Source organism: Sardina pilchardus, chromosome 4 (assembly GCF_963854185.1).
Source record: "Sardina pilchardus chromosome 4, fSarPil1.1, whole genome shotgun sequence".
NCBI lineage: Eukaryota > Metazoa > Chordata > Actinopteri > Clupeiformes > Clupeidae > Sardina > Sardina pilchardus.
In genome coordinates this window covers 40064649-40081731 of record NC_084997.1, presented here as the reverse complement: position 1 = coordinate 40081731, position 17083 = coordinate 40064649, and the positions used below count along the sequence as shown (strand labels likewise).

At 46.4% G+C, this 17083-nt stretch overlaps 2 protein-coding genes across 4 annotated transcripts in view; one reads left to right on the top strand and one right to left on the bottom strand.

The window, feature by feature from the left end:
- Positions 1–17083, bottom strand: part of LOC134079235 (guanylate-binding protein 1-like) — a 150839-nt gene that overhangs the window by 82154 nt on the left and 51602 nt on the right. The window lies entirely within an intron of this gene.
- The window catches only part of LOC134077934 (guanylate-binding protein 1-like), a 58629-nt gene that overhangs the window by 23742 nt on the left and 17804 nt on the right, over positions 1–17083 (top strand). The window contains exons 4-7 of the mRNA XM_062533571.1: positions 7548–7597; positions 8086–8195; positions 13645–13832; positions 16823–17065. Coding sequence (XP_062389555.1) covers positions 7548–7597; positions 8086–8195; positions 13645–13832; positions 16823–17065 — 591 coding nt within the window. The remainder of the gene's footprint in view (positions 1–7547; positions 7598–8085; positions 8196–13644; positions 13833–16822; positions 17066–17083) is intronic.

Genomic DNA, 17083 nt, shown 5'->3' with positions numbered 1-17083 from the left:
AAACAACCGAAAATCAAAAGTGCATTAAGGCAACTGAAAACATTACATTCTACACTCGTGAAGACATACATTTTGCACGGTGTGACATCCCCCCAGACTTTTCCTTTGTCAGTCTCTGACAAATAACTATCCCACAGTAACTCACATCAAGTAACGCTGTGGTGGCTGACCTAAATTGTCCCTAGCAGACCGTCGGGGGCCTACCGGCTCAGGGTCCCTTGGGTCGTCAGCAGCGGGTCTCCAGGCGTAAAACCCATATACTGGAGTGTCTGTCGGGGAACCCTCGGTCGCTGCAGGCCTATCTAGACATACAGACACATCATCTAGCAGAGTAGAACAAGGCTTCAAAGAGTTCCGATGTAAAGTCTTTTCTTTCCCACCCCTCTCTGGCTTTACCTTATAGACCAACCCAGTACTACCTACATTCTCAATTACCACATGGGGCTCGGGGTGCCATTGGCCACACAGTTTACCTTGTCCTTGTCGGTTCCGATTACGAAGCCAGACTCGCTCGCCTATAACCAGGGGGGCTGCCCTGGCTTGGAGGTCATAGCGCTGCTTTTGTTGTGATGCTGCATGGGACATTTTCTCCTTTGCCAACTGAAAGGCATAAGTAAGTTTTTGATGGTGGCTAGTGACCCAATTCCCCCAGTCATACTTGGATTGTTGTTGGTCGACCCCTAGAGACACATCAACTGGGAGACGTAAATGTCGGCCAAACATTAAGTAGGCTGGTGCAAATCCAGTCGAGCTATGTGGGGTATTGTTATAAACTTGTAATAACTCAGGGAGGTACTGGTGCCAATTACTCTGTTTCTCATCCGTTAACGTACGCAGCATTCCCAAAAGTGTCTGATTCATTCTCTCAACCATACCATTCCCGGCTGGGTGGTAGGGTGTAGTCCTACTTTTGGACACTCCGTAGAGTTGACACAATTGCTGCATCACAGCAGATTCAAAGTTTGGGCCCTGATCTGCGTGTAGTCGCATGGGGCAACCAAATGGGAGTAGGACAGAGGACCATAACGCTTTAGCAGTTGTGACTGCAGTTTGATCGCGAGTAGGTACAGCCCAGGAGTAGCGGGTAAAGAGGTCAGTCATGACCAGGACATTGGGATAGGTGTCTTGAGTTCTGCCCAAAGATAGAAAATCCATCGCCACTATTTCTAGGGGAAAGGACACAGATATCGGGTGAAGAGGAGCCTTTGTTACAACTCGATCCTTCTGTAGGCTACAGGTCACACACTTTGACTGCATCTCACGCACCTCGGATTCCATTTTGGGCCAGAAGAAGTGTCTGCGGATGTTGGCTGTTGTTCGTTCCACGCCAGCATGGCCAGCTGCCTGGTGATGCTTTTCCCAGACGTCGTGCTTCCTAGCGGCTGGACAGACAACCTGGAACATACACTCATTAGTCTTTGGATGGGTTATCTGACGGCAAAGGACCCCATCATGTATGACCAGGCGGTCAGCCTGCCGTAACAGCCGTTTGATGCCTAATGACAAGCCCCGCCTCCCCAGAGGCGTTGGTATATTTTGACTCAGCACATACCTTGCCACTGTTTGGAGATCAGCATCGGCCTGTTGATCAGCTTTCCAATTGTCGCTTATCCCCTGGACTGTAGCCTCACTCTGAGATGGTGGTGGCTCATCAGATAGCATACAGAGTTGGGACACTGCAACAACTGGATGGCTTATTGGGACTCTAGATAAAGCGTCGGCATTGCCATTTTCACGTCCGGAACGATATTTTACTTCAAAGTCGTAAGAGGCAAGCTGAGCAACCCACCTCTGTTCTGTTGCTCCAAGTTTAGCTGTTTGTAAGTGCGCTACAGGATTGTTATCAGTGAACACGATACATTTGGAGCCCATTAAATAGTCTCTGAATTTTTCGGTTATAGCCCATTTTAACGCCAATAGTTCTAGCTTAAATGAGCTATAGTTGGAATCGTTACGTTCCGTCGGGTGCAAGCTACGGCTAGCGTAGGCTATGACACGCTCTTCACTGTCTTGTACCTGCGCTAGTACAGCCCCAAGCCCCTGATTGCTGGCATCAGTGTATAGTCGGAATGGGAGTGTAAAGTCGGCGTATGCTAATGCAGGAGCTTGAGTTAGGGCAGTCTTTAGGTGTTGGAACGAGTCTTGACAAGCCGAGGTCCAAAGGATCGGGCGTTTCCCAGACTTCTTATCGGCCGAAACGCCAACCAGGAGGGAATTGAGTGGCCGGGCCAATTTAGCGAAGCCAGCAACAAAGCGCCTATAATAGCCGGCTAGCCCTAGGAAGGCACGGACTTCCCGGATGGTTGTAGGGACGGGCCAGTTCTGTACGGCATGAACTTTAGTTGGATCTGGCTTTACTCCGCTACGAGTGACAATATGGCCTAAAAACCCCACTTCTGGCTGCAAAAACTTACATTTGTCCACACGAAGCTTCAGCCCATATCGCCCAAGACGTTGGAAGACATGATCAAGGTGTTGAAGGTGAGTAGTGAAGTCAGGGGAGTAAATAATAATATCGTCCAAGTACACTAAAACAGACTCTACTGTAAGCCCGCTAAGACAACGCTGCATCAATCGCTGGAATGTTGCAGGCGCGTTGCATAAGCCAAATGGCATTCTATTGAACTCGTATAAGCCAAGGGGAGTGGCAAAGGCAGTCTTTTCGCGGTGGTGGGGGTCTACCTCGACTTGCCAATACCCACTGGCGAGATCTAATGTAGAAAACCATTCAGCCTTTGCGAGCGTAGTCAAGGTTTCTTCAATCCTTGGTAATGGGAAAGCGTCCTTGTGCGTGACTGAATTCAATCTTCGGTAATCCACGCAAAAGCGCCAATCACCGGTCTTCTTACGCACCATCACTATGGGGGCAGCCCAAGGACTTGAGCTCTCACGGATTATATCTTTTTCCAGCATGTCTGCCAGCAGCGCTCGCATTTCCTTGTACATGGCTGGGGGCAAAGGTCGAAACCTGTCTCTGATGGGTGCTGCACTCCCAGTGGGGATTTGATGCTGTACTATGTCAGTCCTCCCAAAATCTTCCTCTCCTCTTGCGAAGAGCATGTTCCACTTGGTAAGCAGGGCTTGGAGCTTACCTCGTTGTTCTGTATTGAGGTCCTCTCGATCCATACACAAGTCTGGAGAGGGCCCTGGCTGTTCCCCGTCTGGAATGCTTTCCACCACTCGTACCTCCACAACACCTTCCGCGTCCGTTGTCAAGGACAGATCTCGATGTCCATGGACTTCAGTCTCATCCACCTTATACAGCTGCCCCAGCTTCTGGTAACGGCCTACAAAGACATCGAATGGGTTCAGGTTACAAAGTCGTATAGGAAACCGTCCATTCTTCACCTTAACAACAGCCCGAGCCACACCAACAGAGTGGGATTCTGGTAGGGACTCTACTAGTCCGCAGTAGATGGCAGCCTTCGGGTCGCGTCGAGCCCTCGCCCAGGTCACCACTTCGGTCCTTGCTGGAACTCTAATTCCTCCCCTTGACGCAGGCCAGATATGTCCCACAAACTCCTCCTTCTGTGTGGCAACAGCCTGTCGACAAACCGCAAAGGCCTGGCTCCATACTCTTTGAGTGCGTGGGTCCTGATGTGGCAAAGATGGAAATTGGCCTGGCCCCTGGAAAACAGCTTCCCAACATGCAGAGATCACATTCATGCCAATAATGAGGGGAGTTGTAAGTCCTTCTTGTTTTACAATGACTACTCCACGGTCGGGCACTTGGATGCCCTCTATGATAAAGTTCAGTGTGGCATACCCTACGTATGGAATGTCCAAGCCATTTGCAGCCTTAAGTGCCAGGAATGTGGGTTCTGACCCTAAACCCACCTGGTTAGCGAAATGTTGGTCAAACAAATCCTGCTGCATTAATGTTACTTGGGAGCCTGTATCAAGCAACCCCTTTAGTATAATACCATTGATGCTAACATCTACTGTTGGGCATTGGCCCACAAACACAGAATTGGTCCTAGTCTTGCTAGCTTCACTTGCGAGCCCTGCTACTTGGACCTCAGCGGCAGGGGTAGCTAGTTTAAAGGCGACTGAGACTCAGAATGGCCACGACAGTGACGTCCAACATGGCCTGCTTGTCCACAGCGGTGGCATATAGGCTTACCTTCGGCATCCCACATAAAGCGAGATTGTGGCTGTGACTGCGACTGGGTCCTCCTTCTCTCACGAGGTTGCATACTGATAGCAGGGTCCATCCGGGGCCGAGCTGTTGCAGGCTGTCGCTCGTTCCAAAGCTCCTGGGTCCACTCCTTCAACTGGGCTTTCAGATCGCTTAAGAGCTCCTCCTTCAGGGTCTGCTTCCAGCGACTCTCCTGTGGACGTGACTGGGGGGTATTGGTATCACTTACCCGTGAGCAAGCAGCACCTCGTGCTTCCACCTCTTGGTGTTCTTCCTCCAACAGTAAAGCTTCCTTGTATACCTGGGCGAAGGTCTGCTCTGGGCTCCTGCGAACATAGGTTTTAAGTGCAAGACACAGACTACCTTCTCTCAGGCCAAGCAGCAGTTGGTCTCGCAGCTGTTCATCAGATGGGGCCCCGTCATCATCCTGTCTCTGGAGCTTGCGATGTAGTTCCCTCAGTCGCAAGGAAAAAGACCGCACAGACTCACTGGTTTGTTGCCTGCAACTAAAAAACTGTGAGCGTAACACAGAAGGCGGTAGCTGGTCCCCATATAGCTTTGTTAAAACCTCCAAAACCTTTGAAGCCTTGTCACGCTCTTTCTCATCCAAGACCAAAATTTCCCTTTTAGCCTCTCCCTGTAATGCCCCCAAAAGCAAATTAACAGCCTGACTCTCATTACCTGCAACTGCATCTAATAAACCAGTTATCTGGTCTTTCCACTCATTATATTTCAAACCTTGGTTACTGCCATCAAACTTGGGGATCCAAGGTGCCCCAGCAAAAATAGGCATCATCTTGACAAAAAGTACAGTTTAAAACAATGTCTTATTAAAAAAAAAATACAAAACCCAATGCCTCTAGATTAAACACACTGCCGTCCACCACACCCTTGCTCGCAGCGCCAGATAGATGTCACCAGATTAAAAGGAATAAGGCTGTCCGTGACCAGACAGCAATAAAGATTGACTTAATTCATTCGAGGTCCCTGGTGGTAGGCAGTGGAATCAATCGAGGAGGCAGAGGGGTTTAATATTAATATACATTTATTTAGGATAAAATAAATAGGTTGCAATTCATTTGTTAGTTCACTAACCCACAAGTAAAATGTACATTAAACACAGTATGTGCAAAGCACAGCAGAGCAAGAGCAAAGCACAGCAGAGTAAGAGCCAGCAATGCCGCCGCCAACCACCGGTGGCGCCAGATACGACAGCAGTCCCCGTCTGACAGCAGCAAGCAAGCCAGTGGTGAAAACAGTCAATAAGCAGCAAGCGAGCGAGTAGCCTAGCTTCTGCGTTAGCCAGTCAAACCAGTCAGTTAGCAAGCAGTAGCAAGCGAGCAGGTAGCCTAGCTTCCGTGTTAGCCAAGCCAAGCAGTCAACGAGGAACTCACGGATAATCCCAAGCCCAACACCGTCCCGAAAGGTCTCCGACAGGCTGCAGTTCTCCTCCCCGATCACCAGCAGCTTCACGGTCGCCTCGCTGAAACGAGACGAGGCTTTGGGCAGTGTGGAGTTGACTAACAGACAATACACGCTACGTTAATCAAGGCCAAAGAGCTACTCACATGGCCGGGGGCAGACCCAATCTGCCGCCCGGATATGGCTTGTGTGCGTTGTAGTTTCAAGGTCGCGGAGTTGCTCCGTTGTTCGGTTGCCTCTGTTGTTTTCGACTAGGCTGCTTCTGGTTCGGTCGCCGTGTCTGGTACGGTTCGCCACCCGACTGGATTTCTGCTCTTAAGCCATTGTCCCTGCAATATATAGGAAGACCAATATCCCCACACACACCTGTCCCCCCTCAGTAAATCAAGCAGTCCCTTCCCATAGGCTCAATCGTGGAGTCCTGGAGTTCGTTAATTGACAGTTCATGATTGGGCCAAGTCACGGGGTAAAAAGTCTACATGCAAAAGCACAGCAACCCAAAAAGTCACATCACAACACACAAACAACCGAAAATCAAAAGTGCATTAAGGCAACTGAAAACATTACATTCTACACTCGTGAAGACATACATTTTGCACGGTGTGACACTAGCGTGCAGTAGGTGGTAGTGTAGTGGTTAAGGAGCTGGGCTAGTGTGCAGTAGTAGTGTAGTGGATAAGGAGCTGGGCTAGCATGCAGTAGTAGTGTAGTGTAGTGGATAAGGAGCTGGGCTAGTGTGCAGTAGTAGTGTAGTGTAGTGGTTAAGGAACTGGGCTAGTGTGCAGTAGTAGTGTAGTGTAGTGGTTAAGGAACTGGGCTAGTGTGCAGTAGTAGTGTAGTGTAGTGGTTAAGGAACTGGGCTAGTGTGCAGTAGTAGTGTAGTGTAGTGGTTAAGGAACTGGGCTAGCATGCAGTAGTAGTGTAGTGTAGTGGATAAGGAGCTGGGCTAGCATGCAGTATCCTGAAAGGTTGTGGGTTCAATTCCTGGCTACCAACCTTGTGCCCTCTTCTCTTCTAACATCTGGTCATGCTTAATCTAGCACGTACCACTGTTCTTCCTCTAGCACGTTCTCCCTCTAGGACTTACCACTATGTTCTTCCTCTAGCACGTTCTCCCTCTAGCACTTACCACTATGTTCTCCCTCTAGCACTTACCACAATGTTCTCCCTCTAGCACTTACCACAATGTTCTCCCTCTAGCACTTACCACAATGTTCTCCCTCTAGCACTTACCACTATGTTCTCCCTCTAGCACTTACCACAATGTTCTCCCTCTAGCACTTACCACTATGTTCTTCCTCTAGCACTTACCACTATGTTCTTCCTCTAGCACTTACCACTATGTTCTTCCTCTAGCACTTACCACTATGTTCTCCCTCTAGCACTTACCACAATGTTCTCCCTCTAGCACTTACCACAATGTTCTCCCTCTAGCACTTCCCACTATGTTCTCCCTCTAGCACTTACCACTATGTTCTTCCCTATCCTAGCACTTACCACTATGTTCTTCCCTATCCTAGCACTTACCACTATGTTCTTCCTCTAGCACTTACCACTATGTTCTTCCTCTAGCACTTACCACTATGTTCTCCCTCTAGCACTTACCACTATGTTCTTCCTCTAGCACTTACCACTATGTTCTTCCTCTAGCACTTACCACTATGTTCTTCCCTATCCTAGCACTTACCACTATGTTCTTCCTCTAGCACTTACCACTATGTTCTTCCTCTAGCACTTACCACTATGTTCTTTCTCTAGCACTTACCACTATGTTCTCCCTCTAGCACTTACCACTATGTTCTCCCTCTAGCACTTACCACTATGTTCTATCCTATCCTGACTATCCTGAACTTGTATGATATTCTATGGCTATGCGAGTAGTACTACTTAGTAGACATATTGCTAGACATAGTAATAGTACTAGACATAGTACTACATGCTACTACTTATTGCATATTGTTAAGTGATGATGTTGCCTCTTCAACAGGACACACTCTTGTCCTACTGGACACAGAGGGACTGGGAGATGTAGACAAGGTGATGTACAAGGACTCTTTTTTTTACCCTTACGGAACGTTTGAGATGGGTGGCCCTGATATGCTTTTAGTTGCCCTGAATTTGCCATCTACAATAGGGATAGAAGAAATACAGTTAAAACGTAACTGCAAATCAAACACTACAAGCACTACAACTGTATAGAATGACAGTTCCTTAAGTTCCTTAAGTTCAACCAACATTGGCCGGGTTTCCCAAAATTGTTAAGAAGCTCTTAAGTGCTAAGAACTTCTTAGGAGCGTTGTAATAATGTTCTAAGAACGCTCCTAAGAAGTTCTTAGGACGTAAGAGCTTCTTAACGATTTTGGGAAACCCGGCCATTGTCTGTTTATAATGTATTTTTAATAACTGTATGTGAAACCGGGCAATTTCCGGCTGTAGTCAACTTATGTAAACCCTGGTGTGTGTGTGTGTGTGTGTGTGTGTGTGTGTGTGTGTGTGTGTGTGTGTGTGTGTGTTTCATGTCTCAGGGAGACTCCAAGCATGACACACAGATCTTCTCTCTGGCCGTCCTGCTAAGCAGCACTCTGGTTTACAACAGCAGAGGAACCATCGACAATAGGGCTGTGGAGGAGTTGCAGTATCCTTATACACACATTTGATTACTTTTATTTGGACCCAGAAGACAAGCAAATGATACAAGATCCAAACACTGTGGGAAAAGTCAATGACATGTTGACAGATCTACTAGGCTTACACACTTATTAATGTAGCATTCAAGATTCAAGGATAAACAAAGCATCTTCGTCTCCATATTTGCCTACTACCAATGACAGCTGAGACAGAACAGAATTTTGGAAGTCTTTTTGCCACCTTTTTCTGCAGCCCCCCCATCTGCAGCCCTCTGATAACATTCTTATGTACATGGCCTAGACTTCCAAAGACCAGGACTATTAGCCTACAATCATATCCTAGCTCGGTAATGCGTTCCATTAAAGTTTGATATTTCAATAGTTTGGAGTAATAGCATGTATCCATGTACAGATCAAAACAGCAACCCACTTCAACAATAAATACTGATTTCACAGATTCATTCACAATTACAATATCTGGAGTGTTTGGAATGTTCCTGAAGCAGTCATTGTTATATGCATTATTATCAAACCAGTTCATATTCACAGTACTATGTAAGTGCAATTTGCAGTCATGTCCATTTCTTTTAAGATCCTTTGCAACAAGATCGACCAAACGGTCGTGTCTGGCTACATATTGTCCTTTGTAGTGATGACATCCGTTCAGAATATGAGCCATAGTTTCGCATTCCTGCAAGTTTGTGTGTAATATGCAGTAAGGGTCATGCTTTGATGGATACCATGTAGCAAGATTATATTTGGTTGGAAGGCATTGCAATCGTGCTTTAATCATGAAAACAAGAATTTCCTCTGAAATGGAGTTGTTTTTCAGGACGGAGTGGGACACAGAATGATCAGCAGATTGTAGGAGCGCCAGTTTTCCTTGTAGTTTTAAACTCGTCCAGTGCTGTGCGCTTTGTGTTTTTCTAACGTGAAGAAGCGTGGCTCTAATCTTCTTTGTTTGCAATTGACTGTGTGTGTTGTTTGTATTGAGCATGGCTACAGCTGAGATCTGGGTGTTTGTGATGACGTCTTCACTGAGCGCTACCGCTGCTCCGTCTGTTCTAAGCCAGGAGAGTTGTAGACCGACGCACTGGCAGAGATCGTTGAGGTCCATCCAATCAGAGCGCACTCCAAAACCAGCGGCCCTGATGTCCAGCTTGCCATTTTCTTTAAGTTTAAACCCAAGAAATTGAGGGTCGTCAGAGGAAGCCTCAGGAATTTTACGGCGATTGAGATGTAGAAGTAAAGATTCGCGAGACAGCTCTCTAACTGATGGATCGTCGTTATTTAGCATATTAATCAAATGTCCAGTTCTAGAGGAAGTGTAAAGCCACTCGATATTTGGCACACCTAGACCCCCGTCTCTGCGTGGTTGGAAGATAATGTCCCGAGTTGTATGACTATTTAGTCCGAACCATTTTCTCACCAACTTCACGGTTTCATTATTAAGCGCTGCCAGCGTTTGTTGTGTGATGTGAATATTTGAGAACAGGTGTTGGATTTTGGCCACTGCAATGATCCTAATGGCTTCGATTTTCATCCTAATGGGGAGGGGGGCAGAGTCTATCAAGGCCAGTCTTTGAGTGTACTCCTGACACAGCTCTGAAACTTGTTCCTCCCAATCACCAGCTACATTGAATTTGTGTCCCAAGTAGGGATATGTTTCGTGCCGCTCATACAGACGTATCGGTTTATTAGTCAGAGAGAAGACAGGGGGCTGGTCAGATTTGGATTTGTACCATCTGTTTCCACCACTTCTTCTCTCATAGAATGCGGCACATTTTGTATGTTTAATGTCCAAGCCAGACCATTGAATGAATTGATCTGTGCGCAGAAGCATGTTGCGAATAACGTGTTCATCTCTTGATGCCATTTGCACGTCGTCTGCGTAGCCTTGCACAGGGTTCGGGGAGCGCGCACCTGCTGGCGCGCACTGACACATCCATGTAATCCAGGAGTTGATGGCCAATATGAAATTAATGGCGCTCCATGGGCACCCGGTTTTGATACCGATTTTCAGTGGGACTGGGTCGGTCAAGTTGTTTCCGCAGATTACTTGAATATACGAATTCTTATAGATGTCTTTGATAATGTCTGTATATGGCTGAGGCAATGTTATTTCATCTAAGGCATAGTACATGACGCTATGTGGCAATGTCCCAAAAGCGTCTCGGAAATCCAAGAACACAGTGTAGAATTTCGCAGATGAGTGTTTAAAATCGTCAATGCCGGTTTTGAGGCAAAAAACGTGCTCGTTCATTCCCTGCCTATTAATATAGGCTTTCTGTTTTGAGGAGAGTGCACCTGTCTCTTCTAGCCACGGGAGGATTCGTGACAAGAAGCATTTCATAAATAGTTTATATACTGTAGGTAACAACGATATGTCCCTCCAGGTGGATGGGTCATTGGGGATATTGTCCTTTTTAGGGATGCGATGAATTAGAGCCCCCTTCCATGATTCTGGGACTTTACCATTTTTCAGGCAGATGTTAAATATATTAGTCAGAGCTGGGCACGATACGTGTTTACTCGCTTTCAAAGTTTCGTAAGTGACACCGTCTAGTCCACATGCTTTATTATTGGGAAGATGTTGTAGCACTTTCTCTACCTCATTGACTGTAAACAGCGTGGTGTTAAGCTGATTGCATTCTACAGGGCTTAATGACTCTGCCCATGGGGGCGCATCTAGTGTACATTCGGGCCTTTCAGGCGCGCATTTGGAGATATAATACTTTTGCACAGATTGTACATCACTTGCGCAGACTGGTGTGTTTGGGTATGCGCTGTTGTTCAGAATAATTTGAATCGCCTTAGACTTCCTATTTTGCCACAAGTATGCGAGTTTATCTTTGCCCACCTGGTTTTGTCCTTGAGCCCGACTCCGTGGTGCTCCAAGCGCTGGCTGAACAACGTCTCGCAAGAAGCGCAGCTCCGCCTCAATCCAAGCAGCGAGGGAATCCATGGTTTGGGCCTCGGGCGGTTTTACGTTGATTAACGGCATTTTCTTCAGTAATCGGGTTGTAAACTTTAAGAATGGTAGTCCCAATGGCCTTCCACTTCGCTTGACGATTGTAAAAGTTCCATTTTTGAAGTAGACTCCATTCAAGATACGGATGAGTTTGATCCATTTCGTCGGCGTTTCTCCCGAGAACAGGAAGCTATGTTTATCCTCGAAGTGTTTTGTATCCAGTGTCCTTCTAAACTCTCTCTCCTGGTTTTGGAATATTATCCACTCATCCTGCCCCAGCGTTCTGACCATGGTTGAGAAGTCTACATTGTGAGTAGAAGTTCCATTCATTGAGCGTTTGGGCACGGGGTCATGAATGGCCCACCGTTGTTTGTATATTCTACCGGTCTGAAGCGCGTCTTTGAACGCACTTTTTACCGTAGTTATCAAGCACATTGTATAAAGTAGTAGCCTTATATCAGCCATATCAATTTTGAGCATTTTCCCTACATTAACGCTGGCAGTTACAACGGGTGCAGTGGCGAGATGTTCAGAGCAGCCATGTTGCGTGCCACGTGACGACACACACACACACACACACACACACACACACACACACACACACTAGATCAGGGGTCGACAACAGGGCTGTGGAGGAGTTGCAGTATCCTTGTACACACACACACACACACACACACACACACACACACACACACACACACACTAGATCAGGGGTCGACAACAGTGCTGTGGAGGAGTTGCAGTATCATTGTACACCAGTGATGCACGGGTACGTGTCTGAACGACCCGCCCCGTCCGCCGTTTACAACTAACCCGACCGCAACTCGAACCGCAAGAAATAATTATTGAAATACTGTACCCGACCCGCTTTTTGTAAAAAGTAGCCTAACTTAGTCGTAGCGTCATTGAGCTACGCAAAACTGGTATCTCATATGCATATAAAACAATATAGGCCTAATTATATATAGCCTATAGCCTAGTGATTGCTCAGAATTTGTGAAACATGCATTTAGTCTACCTTTTTTTTGTTCCGTGTCAGCATTCATCCAAAAATTAGGCTATTTGACTCAACATTGAACATAATTAGCCTAAGGATTTTCCTATACAAATTCTGTTTCAGCCGTTCCTCACATGAATGCCTTGAAGCTCTCCCAAGCATGAAATGCAGGCATAGAATATTATTAAGAAACTCTTTATGAACATCTTCATCAATGGACCAAAATAAAAACCAAAACCAAAACCCATAGAGCCCGATTGAGTGCGTCATTGCTCCGCGATTATACATTGCAGCGAGATGAAACCTTAATTGCACGAAAGAGCAGAGGTGGGGCTTTCCAACGAGCCACTTTATAAGTTGCGCAAGGACGCACATTGCATGCTCATACCAATTGTAGGCTATATGTCTTGATGACATTAAATGAAGAAGTATTGTGGAAACTTTTAGTTTATTTTTCTTTCAGTCCATGGTTCCATAATACCATTCGATCTTGCTGCAAATTATCAGACTTGAGAAGCACGCATCGCATCGGCAACTCGCTGCTCAGTAGTCAAATTTTCTGTCGAGGAGGCCAGCAGTTCGAGAAAAAAGCTGCAGATCATAGACAGAGAAAGCATATGCTCTGAGAACAGAACACAACTGCATGCCAAGTGTAGCTGAGGGTCTGTCTACGCAGAAACAACAAGTGCATTTCTACATGTTCATGACAATATGTGGGGGATAGAATCGCGTTTCAGTGGGAATGCTGCAAATGATGTCTTTCTCTTCTAAAGACAATTATGTACGATATAAATGACAAAAAATTAACGGCATATTTTTTTTACCGACCCGACCAAACACGACCCGAATATCATTAAAAATATTTTTTCTTGACCCATAACCACGGGTGACCGCGGTCGCCCGCTCGATTTGGATCAGCCCGCGCATCACTGTTGTACACACACACACACACACAGATGCCGACCCTGGCACTACACACACACTAGACAAATCTAGAGCGCACGAGTTAAGGAGCTTTAGCCAGAGTGCACAGAGTTAAGGGCTTTAGCATTAGCCAGAGCTCACAGTGTTATTAAGCATTAGCTTTAGCCAGAGTGCACAGTGTTAAGGAACTTTAGCGTTAGCCAGAGCTTGCAGTGTTATGGAACTTTAGGGTTAGCCAGAGCTTGCAGTGTTATGGAGATTTGCGCTGTGAGCGCTGAGCTACATAGACTTTACATTGAAAATTGTCGCGGTCGGCGCAAAAAACGTGTTTGGTGGACACAGCACCTTAGTGTTAGCCAGAGCTCACAGTGTTATGGAGCTTTAGCGTTAGCCAGAGCTAATAGTGTTAAGGAGCTTTAGCGTTAGCCAGAGCTTGCAGTGTAAAAGAGCTTTAGCGTTAGCCAGAGCTTGCAGTGTTAAGAGCTTTAGCGTTAGCCAGAGCTTGCAGTGTTAAGAGCTTTAGTGTTAGCCAGAGCTCACAGTATTGCACCTCAACTGCCTGCAGATATGTAACAGAGTTGGCTGAGTTCATCAAAGTGAAGTCATCTGATGAAGATGGAGACGATTCCGAGTTTGTCAAGTTCTTCCCCAGCTTCATCTGGGCCGTGAGGGACTTCACTCTTGAGAGGAAGATCGACGACAAGGATGCGACAGAGGATGAATACTTAGAGTTTGCCCTGAAGCTGAAACCTGGTATGAAATATCAATTCCCAAACTCACACTTGGAGCCAGTTCCCAAATACCCAATATTCTTTTGTCTCTTCTGACCACATTCTTACAAAACTTCCTAAAGTGAGGCATAGCATTCAAGCTATAACTTGATGAGATGCTAATTCCTTAGACCTCTGGTTCAAATGAATAATACACCATCCTAACTCCTCAGACCTCCAAATCAAATGAATAATACACCATCCTAACTCCTTAGATCTCCAAATCAAGTGAATAATACATCATTCTAACTCCCTCACAGGGCTCACAGGGCTTGGTCAGCTTACCCCTCTAACTCTGATCATGTTCTTACATTATCAACCACATCCTAACTCTGGACCCTGGTCCTGTCTTTATATTATTGACCACATCAGTGTCCCAATATCATTGACCACATCAGTGTCCTAATTTCAATTTCAATTTAATTTCGTTTATAGAGCGCCAAAACATTACACATGTCTCATGGCGCTTTACAGAGTGTTAAACATTCAAAGAGAGCCCATGAGTAACAGGGGCAAGGACAAACTCCCTAGAATTGGAGATACATATAGGAAGAAACCTCAGACAGATCCACGACTCAAGGGCCCAACCCATCTGCCTGGGGTCAGTTACAGTAAAGTCATTTGTAGTTTGAAAGTTACAATGACAATGAAAGTTCAAATAGTCCAGTGTAGGGAATAAATTGTCCATTAGTAATCCATTAGTTATTTCGGAAAGTGATGGGTCGCTAGGATGCGTGGGTCAAAGATTCGGGCAGGGAACCACAGCAGGCGATGGTAGGGCAGTCATAGGGATGGCGAAGGCAATGGCGATGGTAGGGCAGTCAGAGGGATGTGACTTCAGGTGTGATGAGGGACAGGCACAGAGATGGTTGATGGCTGGTAATGGTTTACCTCACAGGTGAGGTATAGGGGAAAGGGAAGAGAAATAGAGTGTGTTAGTATTACTGTAAGTCATGATGGTTGGTATTAATAAGTATATCAGTGGTGATATAAATGATTATACTATAGAGGGTTTACAAAACGATATCATTGCAATATCATTGACCACATCAGTGTCCCAATATCATTGACCACATCAGTGTCCCAATATCATTGACCACATCAGTGTCCCAATATCATTGACCACATCCGTGTCCCAATATCATTGACCACATCAGTGTCCCAATATCATTGACCACATCCGTGTCCCAATATCATTGACCACATCCTTTTGAGGTGACCCCTGACCCTGATATTGACCTTCGGTTACTGACCACATCCATCAGAGTTTTAACTTCACACACTTCACATTGCTTAGTCAAAACACACACAAACACAAAACACAGAGTCCCACCTATTCCTTTCATGTGTATATACACAAACACAGAGTCCCATAGCCTGGCAAGCCAAACTACACAGAAATGTATAGTCTGGGGTCGGACCATTCATGAAGCCTGTGGGTGGGATGAACAGTTGTCTTTCAAACTGCCTCTGCACGTAATAGGCCAGCATTTTTTTTATTTTTTTTTTTAAGATTATTTTTTTGGGCTTTTTATGCCTTTATTGGACAGGACAGTAGAGAGTATGACAGGAAACGAGCAGGAGAGAGAGTAGGGGTGGGATCCGGAAAGGACCACGGGGCGGGAATCGAACCCGGGTCGCCGGCGTGCGGTGCAGGTGCCCCAGCCAGTCGTGCCACGGCTGGGGCCTAGGCCAGCATTTGTGACCAATCGTAGCCGGTCGGCAAAACGGCAAATACATCCTTCTTTAAAATGAATGATTCTTTCTGCTCAAACTTCAGAGAAAAGCCCAAGTCTAACTCTTCCAAAGCCGATTCAAACGAGCGCGCTTCGTTAGCCTCATCCATCTTTTGTTTTTGGCAACATTTTTTTTGACTGTCACACTCAAAGTGTGAACTTATCAAGAAAGAGGCAAATAAATGTTACACTGCTCTGCAACAGGTATAGGACAATGATAGACTTAGCAGCCTTAACGTTAACTTGGAAAATCAAGGAGAAACAGCAAATCAACAGTGAACAAAAACTAGCAGGTAGAACGTTTAAAATCTAATTGTCGGAGTCGGCGCTGTTGTGTTTGAAAGACAAGTTAGAGCCGCCAAGACCCGCCTTACGTTGCTTCTGATTTGTTTATATTGCGTGATGCCTTCTATGGTTGGTGAGATTTAGGCACAAAGGACTGATGGATTGGTTATTGCTGTCAGTCAATCAGAGCTCGAACTACGGCAAGGCAATGACCAAAGTTTATCATCATGAAAAAAAATATATAGTGCACTGAATGGGGAAATAATTTGCGTGAGAAATGACTTGGCAGCCCTGGTTGTGCGATACGGTCTCAAACCCAACTCATCGAACGAGGACGCATGGTTCAGCCCCCTGGCATCTTATCGGAAGCCGAAGGTGAGGGCTCAAGGACTCCGTACACAGATAGAGCGTTCTGATTGGCTCGGCTGAACTCGATCCTGGCGCAGGCTTGTCCTCAACGATGCGACCCTAGACCATCCCGCCAGGCAAAAATATTTTTGGCCGCAAGGGTGCGTCTAGATTTCTAGGCTAAGAGTCCCACCCATTCCTTTCATGTGTATATACACAAACACAGACTCCCACCCATTCCATTCATGTGTATGCTCAGGCAGTTCAGAACCCGCACACCCACATAGACACCCTCCCATTCCTTTCATGTGTACATACTGTATGTCCTCTAACCCAGAGCTCTGCTGGTCTCTCCTCATGTCCTCTAACCCAGAGCTCTGCTGGTCTCTCCTCATGTCCACTAACCCAGAGCTCTGCTGGTCTCTCCTCATGTGTGTATATGTCCACTAACCCAGAGTTCTGCTGGTCTCTCCTCATGTGTATGTCCACTAACCCAGAGTTCTGCTGGTCTCTCCTCATGTGTATGTCCACTAACCCAGAGCTCTGCTGGTCTCTCCTGATGTGTATGTCCACTAACCCAGAGCTCTGCTGGTCTCTCCTGAAGGTAGCTCTAAAAAGATAAATGACTACAACCTTCCTCGGGAATGCATCCGGAAGTACTTCCCATCCCGGAAGTGTTTCACCTTCCCATTCCCCAGCCGCCCGGAGGACGTGAAGCGTCTGGAGAGCTTGACCCAGTCGGAGATGGCCCCAGAGTTCCTAGAGGTCGCGGAGCGCTTCTGCACCTTCGTCTTCAATCAGAGCCCTGTGAAGCAGCTGAAGGATGGACACACTGTCGACGGCAGGAGTGAGTCAGAGTTAAGAC